We start from the raw sequence: 9,412 nt of genomic DNA on the forward strand, positions 1-9,412 counted from the left end.
TTTAGACTTTCAAAACTTACACACTTAGGCAAAAAATTTCATTTCCCTCTCAAAAAAAAAAATCCTCCCTCTCAAATAAAATACATCCCGCTCACAATATACGCATACACTTCTCGCCTTCTGCTGAACAAGAAAACAAAACATCGCAGCTCGCCTTCTGGCATCCGGTTCCGACGTTGCCGCCGTCTCACCTTCGAAGTCGTCGCCCTCGCCGTCAGTCCACCATCCGCCACCGTCTCCGTCGCTCCACCATCCGCCGCCGTCTCCGTCGCTCCAACCTCCGCCGCCGTCGCCTCTTCCCTCCTCTATTGCCGTCGTGCCTCTTCCCGGCCTCCTTTGCCGCCGTTAAGCTCCTACAGGTTAGTTCTCAATTTTTTTAACCCTAATCCCTAATTTTTTAATTGTATTGTTGAATTTTCCATATTTGAAGGCTATGAATGTTCTTAAACCCTAGGTTAGTTGTGGATTATTAGGTTAGTTTATGAGAGAGGAGCTAGGTATTTCTGGTTTACATTTCCTCTTCATCTATTGATTTACCGGAATGGAACCTACTGTATACTGCGTATATTATGTATGCCTTCTTCACAAGTATATTCTTCATGCTTGCTAAGTCAGTGTATACGGTGTATATTATGTATATTGTGTATACTGTGTATATTATTGTATATTACCAGTGTTTAGGATGGGATTGTGTATGCCATATTCCTTGCTGTGTGTGCTTAGATGTCCATTCACTAGTATATTGTGTATATTTCAGAGATGATGGCTTGGATTGAAAAAAGAACAGAACTTGACATCGCTCTGCTTGAGGATATTTCTCAGTTAAAAGATGACGTGTCCAACTGTTAAAAGTTTGCCCATCAGCTATCGTTTGGTGTTGATATTTTTGTTAATGATTCATTTTCTCAAGTGCATAAAGTTCTTGCTTCAATTGTTGGTATTGATTGCTTCTGTTCTGCCTGCATTGCAGGGTTCCATTTTCAGCTAGGCCTATCTCAACTAGAAAAGATCATCAGGACCGATAAAAAGCCCTATGTTGTGTATTCTTCTTCAGAGCTCTTCTCTCCAGAATCAATTTTTTTAATATTCTGTATTTCTTTCAAATGAGGTAGGATTTTTGTTTATGTGATTTAGTAACACATAAATTTTAATGCAGATTGGTGGTGGCAATCTCACAGACAAAGCTCCTTGCAAGTTTTAATGCAGATTGGTGCATAAATTATAGTAACCCTCATAAGGGTCATGAGGTTTGTGATTGATGACATAAGCTTTTAGCTATTCCTTTTTCAATTGTTGCAGTCTGGTTTACATTTCCTCTTCATCTATTGATTTACAGTTTGGGTATTTCTCTTTTGGTGGAAGTACAGTAATTTGTGTCTTCGAAAAGGTAAGTGCACTAACATCTGATTGAGTTGAAGACTTGTAGTTTCAGTCTTAGATTTGCATCCCGTGGCTGTCTTGAAAATGTGCAACCAGTGCTTTTATTCTTTGTGTATTATTATCTTGTTGATGCATTTGATTTCATCATTGGAAATTACTGTCATTGAGTGACATTCCCTCCCTGGCACAATGAATTTTTCAATCAACAGTCACATTATAAGTATCATTCTACTTCATTAAAAATGGTTGAAGTGCCCATATGCTTCTATATAGGCAATTAGGCATTCATTTTGGATGCAAAAGCATGACTAAAACTGATCACAGGATCTGGTTGGAACTACAGGTTTATCTTGATCCTGTTCGGGTTGTTGCGCTTGGTAGGAAAATAGAAGATCTCCTTACTAATCCAGGAAATGATGAATGGTTATCATTATCTGCAGAACTCTGTGGTAGTATGTTTCTTCTTTTTATTTATTTTATAAATTTTATAAATTTCCTGCAAATTGTAATACACTAATACCCCTAATTGGTTTGTGTGCACATTACGTCTATTGAGTCTATCTAGGTAAGGGCTAAAGGAAGATCATTATTAGTGAACTCCCCTTGTAATCAAAAGTAAAGGTTATGAACAAAAAGATCTTTAAATCTCTCAATAGGCAGCATCTTTAAAGCAATGTTAATTCATGTAATGAACTATAACATTGGCAATTTGTGGCTGTGTAGGGACGCATATCTCAATACATCTAAATTTGAAAGTATATCTGAACTCTCTTTCTCATGTTTGATCCTATTATTGTTATGTTAGTTAATGTGCTTATGATTTTTGGGATGTATTTAAACATGATTTAGGATATGTGGAAGGCAATCCAGTGACGGACCAATATCCAGACCACAATAATAGAGTCAGGTATGCTCATCGATGACTTACATAAGTTTATCCAAACTAGTTCGATGATTTTTAACATGGCATTTCATTTATTCCAGTTACTTGTGAATTTGTGCCTTAGGAAAAAATAAGCTGCTCCAAATTCTCTTAATATTTTCAACTATTGACCTTTTGTAGGTTGACTTCTTTCGCTAAAATAATAATGTCTTTTGGTTAATCTTTCTCCCAAATTGAACTGAAGACAACTCTAGCTGATTTTCGATTCCCTATAGCAAACCAGACTAGGCATTGTTTCACACGTTTTGTTGTATGTTGAGTTTCACAAGAAAATCTCCATGGCTTTATGTTGGTGTACTGCTTTTTATTTTGTGCTGCTTGTTATTTTGTACTGCTTGCATATGCTCCTAGGATTTTTACCACCCATATTAATACACCTTTGTTAGTTTCATTTGAACTATGAACATTTCAACAATTAGACCTGTTTAGGTGATAAGATTTTTTCAAACAGGACCTTGTGATGTAAACATGAGTATAGTCTTTATGCCGCAGTGCTAGGTCTGACTTGTTTTTCTATTTGTATACTTCAGCTGTGTGGCAGCTAAAGGCGGGAAAGTTGGTCACTGTGAGAAATAAGTTAGTAGGTACTAACAGCAACTAAGTGAGTAAGGGAGTTCAGATATACTTTCAAATGATGTACACTTTGTTGTTTATACATTTAGAAATTATTAGGAGACTATATAGGAATGTTAGATTTTGATTGTATATTGATGAATGAATTCTCTTCAAGCATATGAAATGTGTATTTTATGTTTGTTAGCATATTCAGCATATATATATATATATATATATATATATATATATATATATATATATATATATATTTCACTACAGAGAATCTCTCTGTAGTGAAATATATATATATTTTTTATTTGGGTACATTTCCGACTTAAATGTTCTTTGCATTAAGTTTTCCGACCACCATCAACCCCGGGCAGCCCAACTTTTCCATGCGACGAACTTTTTCGATGCCACTATATATGTGGACGGTATTTCCGACCACTGCATCGGGTGGTCGGAAGTACCGACGAGGGTTTTTCCGACTCCCACTTTTGATCGGAAAGTTGGTCGGAACATGGGTTTTCGACCGGATTTTGGCGATTTCCGACCACTTTTCGATGGTCGGAAAATTGCCGATTTCCAGCAGTGACTGTTGCAATCATTATTGCATGTACCATGGTCACCATAAATAAAAAATACATTTTTAATATATTAAGGGTACATTATTTATGTACATAAAGTACATTTTTTGAAAATATATTTTTAATATACTAAGGGTACATTATTTTATATAATGTACCTTCAGCACACAAATAATGTACCTTTAATATATTAAAAATTACATGGTATTCGTGGTCCACACAATAATTTGCTACACTGTTGCTGCATACACTAACCATCTCTCTCTTTTCTTTCCATCCCGATCCCACAAAAAACTCTCCTACAAATTCACTTTCTTCTCTTTCCAACCTTCTCTCCCTTCCACCCAAAGAAAAAATTCCTCTAGTGTTTGGGAGGTAGTTCAAATAAGCCAAGTTGAAAGCCATTGAAGAACAACCAATTAAGTATAACACAAAATATATAGCAAATCAATTAACAAATATCGGTAAAAGTAGGGGTTTGGATCAAGCCACTCTTACTTAAATGCTATAGAATTTTCCTAAGATAGAAATCATGTGATGAATTAACAAGGATCAAGGAAGATGCTACTAAGGGGGAGTTTGGTTCAGGTCATCTTAGATTACCTAGGTAATCTGAGTCTGATAATGTTATATTACCTTGTTTGGTTCAAGTTATGAGCCAATGGATTACCAGGTTATTACCAGGTTAATGTCATTATCATGGCCAAATGGGCCAATGGACTTTTAATTAGTATTAATTAGATCCCTTTCTCATAGCAATATAATTTAATTGGTGCATTTTACCAAATATATAATGTTTACATATACATCTTCGATCTTCCAACCTCCTTTGGTTCAGGTCATCTTAGATTACCTAGGTAATCTGAGTCTGATAATGTTATATTACCTTGTTTGGTTCAAGTTATGAGCCAATGGATTACCAGGTTATTACCAGGTTAATGTCATTATCATGGCCAAATGGGCCAATGGACTTCTAATTAGTATTAATTAGATCCCTTTCTCATAGCAATTTAATTTAATTGGTGCATTTTACCAAATATATAATGTTTACATATACATCTTCGATCTTCCAACCTCCTTTTCTCAAAGCATGATGATGAAGGACACAAACTAGTGCTAAGGGCAATTTTGTAATTTCCGACTTTTCCCTCCTCTGGCAGTTATAACTGTTTTTTGTTTTCCCATCTATATGTACTGTTCTTTCTGGTTCTCTCTGCATAGCAATGATAATAATAATTCTCCTTCTCTTTACTTCCCTTTCCATTACAATCTCATGAACACACACATCATCAAACCCTAGCTCAGCTCACTGATTCCTACATAGTATCAGAGCTTCCATTCAGCTACGCAGCCGCTGTAACTATGGATCGCAATGCTGCCGGAGGAAACCCTACTGGAAGTGCAGCAGGAGCAACAACTCCGATCAGTCAGATCTAAGCCAATCAGAGTCCAGTTTACAGAGTAGATGAGCTGGACGATCCTATGTATCTTCACGCGACTGAGAATCCAAACACCATACTCGTTTCACCTCCCCTTACTGAGAGCAATTATGCAACCTGGAGTAGATCCATGAAGATAGCTCTTGGAGTGAAGAACAAATTTGGCTTTGTCACTGGTACGATTACTTGTCCAGCACAATCAGATGCCAGATACGGGACTTGGAAGAGGTGCAATGATATTGTTTGCGCCTGGATCATGCGTTCACTCAGTCCCTCCATTGCTGAAAGCGTTTTGTATTTTGAGATAGCAGAAGACATTTGGAATGCTTTGAGGAAAAGATACTCTCAGGCAGATCCACACAAAAATCGCTGAGATTCAGAATGAAATTTACAGAAGTGTGCAAGGTAATCTGTCAATTAATGAGTATTTTACTAAATGCAATGCTCTTTGGGAACAATTGAAAGCTGTTAGACCATTGCCTGTCTGTGAGTGCACACCTAGATGCAATTGCACACTTATGAGCAAAGTTAAAAAGGATAGGGAGGATGATCAAGTGATTAGGTTTCTAGATGGCTTAAATGATGAATATGAAACCATAAAATCTGGTGCACTTGTTATGGATCCCCTGCCTAGTATGGAGAAAGCTCTGAATATGACTTTGAAACTGGAAAGAAAACTCAATGGTTCCAGTAGCTACAAGACTTCTGAAATTGTTCAATCCAATGCTGTTCAGAACCAAGTTGGGGATGACCAGAATGTTGTGGCAATGACTAGCTCAAATAATAAGAAGAAGTTTAATGGTTATGGAGGGAAGAATGTGCCAAAGTGTACATATTGTGGAATGAATGGTCATACCATAGATAAATGCTTTAAGAAACATGGATACCCCCCTGGATGGATACCTGGTTATAAATCTAAGTATAAACAGAACCAAAGCAGTCAGGACAGTCAACATGGCTTCAATCCCTCTGTGAATCAAGTTGCAGATGTGGGGCTGTCTGCTGACCAGTTTCAGAAGCTGGTATCTCTCCTGCAAAACCAGAATCAAGGAAGCCAAGTTAACCAAGCTTCCACCAATGCTGCCATCACCATGAGCAAGACTGGTATGAGGCAAGAGTTCACCAATTCATCTAATGACACAAAAGAAGGCAGGTTTATTCCTAACTTTCACATAAATGCTGTTTTAAGCTGTGCAAAAATGTGGATTCTGGATTCAGGAGCAACTGATCACATCACTTGTTCCTTGGATTATATTGATAATTATCACAAAGTCTTTGGTATTTTTGTTAAGATGCCAAATGGAGATTCTGTGCAAGTGACACATATAGGGGAAATAAGACTGTTTCCCAATCTTCTGTTGAAAAATGTCTTGTGCATACCCTCTTTTGCTTTTAACATAATTTCTGCTAGCAAATTGACAAAACAAAATGGATGTACTCTTGTCATGAATGCTGATTTGTGTGATATTCAGGGGCTACATGGGATAATGGATGGTTTTGCTAGGGCAAAGGATGGACTCTACCTTCTAAGTCATCCTCCTGCTAAAAGAAGACAGTGTGTTGACATTGATAAATACTGTAATAGCTTATCCTTGCAAATGTGGCATAATAGATTAGGGCATTACCCTATAGACAAGATTCATAGTCTGAGTGGAATAAAGCAGATTCAGTTTCATAAGCCTGTTGATTTTGTATGTGACACATGTCATTTTGCCAAACAAAAGAGATCAGTTTTTCCTATTAGTAATACAAGAGCTGAAAAGTGTTTTGATTTGATGCATTTAGATGTTTGGGGCCCTTTTGCTGTTGCTTCACTAAAAAGGGAACACTATTTCCTCACCATAGTTGATGATTACAGCAGGTTTACTTGGATACACTTGATGAAAACCAAGTCTGAAGTTAAGCAATTATTTTAGAATTTCTATCATTTTGTTGACACTCAATTTTCAACTAAGATTAAGGCAGTCAGGTCTGACAATGGAACTGAGTTTTTCATGACATCCTTCTTTAATGACAAATGGATTGTCCATCAAAAGTCTTGTGCTTATACACCTCAGCAAAATGGTATTGCAGAGAGAAAACATCAGCATATATTGAATGTTGCAAGGGCTCTTAGGTTTCAGTCTGGGGTTCCCTTACAATCATGGAGCCATTGTGTTCTACATGCTTCCTACCTCATCAACAGGCTCCCCACACAAGTAAACAAGGGGAAGTCACCATTTGAGTTTCTGTACAATAAAATTGTGGATTATAATCATTTATGGGCTTTTGGTTGTCTATGTTTTGGTGCTACTGTTCCTAAGGGAAGAAATAAGATGATGCCAAGAGCAAGGAAATGCATCCTCTTGGGTTTCCCAGCAAATATGAAAGGGTATATATTGTTTGATATCACTGATGAGTGTACCTTTGTTTCCAGGGATGTTATATTCTATGAAGAAGTCTACCCTCTTAAACAAAGCATTTCAGAGAATTCTCACAGTGATGAGATCCATCCTTCTTTACCTGTGATCCCTATTGATGCAGATGTATCTCCAGAGGGACACAGAGTGGATCACAGTCATAATGGTATTTTCCATCCCATGGAAAGTGAGCAGCATATCATCCACAATGCCAATGAGTCTAGCTCTGAGTCCAGAAGCCATACAGATTTCATAAGCACCACCAACACACCTGAAGAAGATCCCTCATCAGTACATGTTGATCCCATTGTCACTAATAATGAAGAAATTGCAGTGGCCTATCCCAACCAGCAGGAACTCAGAAGGTCTGGAAGGGTGAGAAATATTCCTACAAAGCTACAGGATTATTATTGTCAGTCTATAATTCAGACTGGCATAGACAATAAGACTTCTCCACATTCTTTAGACAATGTCATATCCATAACTGCCAGAGGAGGAAAAAAGGGGAAATTACAAAATTGCCCTTGGCACTAGTTTGTGTCCTTCATCACATGACATTCTTCCTCCAACAAATCAAATGGGATCTCAATTGCATCCCATATATCCAACAATGAATCATCTACATGAAAATAATAATTAATTAAAAACGAAAAACAGGTAAGCAAAACAAATCTTCTACCGTACCCCAGGTTGAGTATGGATTGGTATCAATTCCCAAAACATCAAAGTCTCTATTTACTCTTATTGTTACTCTATTGTGCTTTGTATGGGTATATTACTGTGATGTGATGATAGAATATTTTATCTCAAGAATTAAAGTTTACACAGATTGAGGTTAAAGGTCTTTCTAAAAGTTGAAGTATAGTCTCAAATTAAAGTTTGGGTTGTGATACATGAAAAGAAACATGCAGTACAATGATATGATATGCAATCGTTATGATCTAGTCAATATAATTCTAATTCGATTAATTGATTGATCCTTGATGGATTTATGAATATATTAAGCAAATTAGAGGTACTTTGATCTACCAAGATTATATGGTCTAATGGTATCCGAGTTGGATTTTTATTTAGAAGGTTGTGAGTTCGAGCCTCAGTGGAGGCATTATTGGTTCTTTGTGTTTCAGTAAGTTGAGAAAGTATATGAACAGAAAAGATGTACTTTGATCTTCTATGCCCATAAATAATAGAGTTAATTTCATTTATGGCCATAAATTTATATGTTACAGTCAACTTTTATTTTATTTCTTTTTCTTATCAGAACATCCGAATTTGGTTCTAGTACTAAAAAAAAAAAAAAAAAAAAGTGAACTGTCATCACCTATAAATCTAGGACCAAAAATAGAATTAATTCTTACTAATATTTTACTATAATGTGACCCATTGATATTAATTATCATTTTGAGCTAATTTTCCTTTATTAGTATTTTTTCTTGCGATTAATTATCCCTTTGAGCTGATTGTGTCACTTATGTAATTGTTGATTTTGCTTAGGTGATTTGGATAAGAAAATGATGTTTTGGGAAGGTCAATACACTTTATGATCAAGGTTTGAAGTCCCCATATGGCACTAGGATGTGATTCTACAAATAGAGGCAATGTACTTAAAGGAATGTAACAAAAGCACAAGCCAGCACTACAACATATAACATTCCTTACATTATAAATTGATTGACTCTAAATGAAAATTATATTTTAATCAACTATACATTATTTAACATCAATCTTACATAATAAAATTAAACCACACAAATAAATCAAGTTTAAATTTGAAGAAACAGGTAACTAAGAAACCACACATAAGCATTACACATATATAAATCAAGCCTGCATTTGAAGAACCACATGTTCATTGGACTCTACAGAAGATGCTTCATTGCTTCTTGTAGAAGATGATGAAACTGTTGCTGCTTGTTGCTCCACCCATCCACGCCATTCATCAATGCATAAGGGTTGACTAGGACCAACTCCTGAAAGTTTATGATCATCAAAAAATTTTAGAATATCTTCTGTTTCTCCGAAAATGATAGTTGCATCTCGAACACTTTCTAACCTTTCCTCAATTGCACTGCTTATGCACTTAGTATATATCATATGCGGCAAATTGGT

General features: G+C 36.3%; 2 protein-coding genes across 4 annotated transcripts; both read left to right on the forward strand.

Annotated features, from left to right (window-relative positions):
* Positions 1-128: 128 nt before the first annotated feature.
* LOC109189804 lies at positions 129-3,055 on the forward strand. Of its 3 annotated transcripts, XM_019340432.1 has the most exons (9): positions 129-359; positions 758-851; positions 971-1,040; positions 1,157-1,247; positions 1,337-1,387; positions 1,724-1,832; positions 2,104-2,135; positions 2,230-2,287; positions 2,854-3,055. In XM_019340432.1, the coding sequence occupies exons 2-8, from the start codon at positions 830-832 to the stop codon at positions 2,251-2,253; spliced, it is 399 nt and encodes a 132-aa protein (XP_019195977.1). In that variant the 5' UTR covers positions 129-359; positions 758-829; the 3' UTR covers positions 2,254-2,287; positions 2,854-3,055. The 3 variants fall into 3 exon arrangements, with proteins under 3 accessions (XP_019195977.1, XP_019195975.1, XP_019195976.1); XM_019340430.1 differs by lacking the exon at positions 2,104-2,135; XM_019340431.1 differs by lacking the exon at positions 2,104-2,135 and having other exon boundaries at positions 1,724-1,829.
* A 2,367-nt stretch (positions 3,056-5,422) lies between these two features.
* Positions 5,423-6,820, forward strand: LOC109189817. Its single transcript, XM_019340444.1, has one exon. It carries the CDS (start codon positions 5,423-5,425, stop codon positions 6,818-6,820), a length of 1,398 nt encoding a protein of 465 aa, XP_019195989.1.
* Positions 6,821-9,412: the final 2,592 nt, after the last annotated feature.

This window comes from Ipomoea nil, unplaced genomic scaffold (assembly GCF_001879475.1).
Source record: "Ipomoea nil cultivar Tokyo-kokei standard unplaced genomic scaffold, Asagao_1.1 scaffold1564, whole genome shotgun sequence".
Lineage (NCBI taxonomy): Eukaryota > Viridiplantae > Streptophyta > Magnoliopsida > Solanales > Convolvulaceae > Ipomoea > Ipomoea nil.

What these genes read in the sequence shown, in the direction of transcription:
- LOC109189804 (XM_019340430.1), top strand. Translation starts at nt 830, where the DNA reads ATGACGTGTCCAACTGTTAAAA. An exon ending in GACGTGTCCAACTGTTAAAA is followed by an intron (nt 852 to 970) that starts GTTTGCCCATCA and finishes CCTGCATTGCAG; the next exon opens with GGTTCCATTTTCAGCTAGGC. An exon ending in GATAAAAAGCCCTATGTTGT is followed by an intron (nt 1,041 to 1,156) that starts GTATTCTTCTTC and finishes ATTTTAATGCAG; the next exon opens with ATTGGTGGTGGCAATCTCAC.
- LOC109189817 (XM_019340444.1), top strand. Translation starts at nt 5,423, where the DNA reads ATGAGCAAAGTTAAAAAGGATAGGGAGGATGATCAAGTGATTAGGTTT.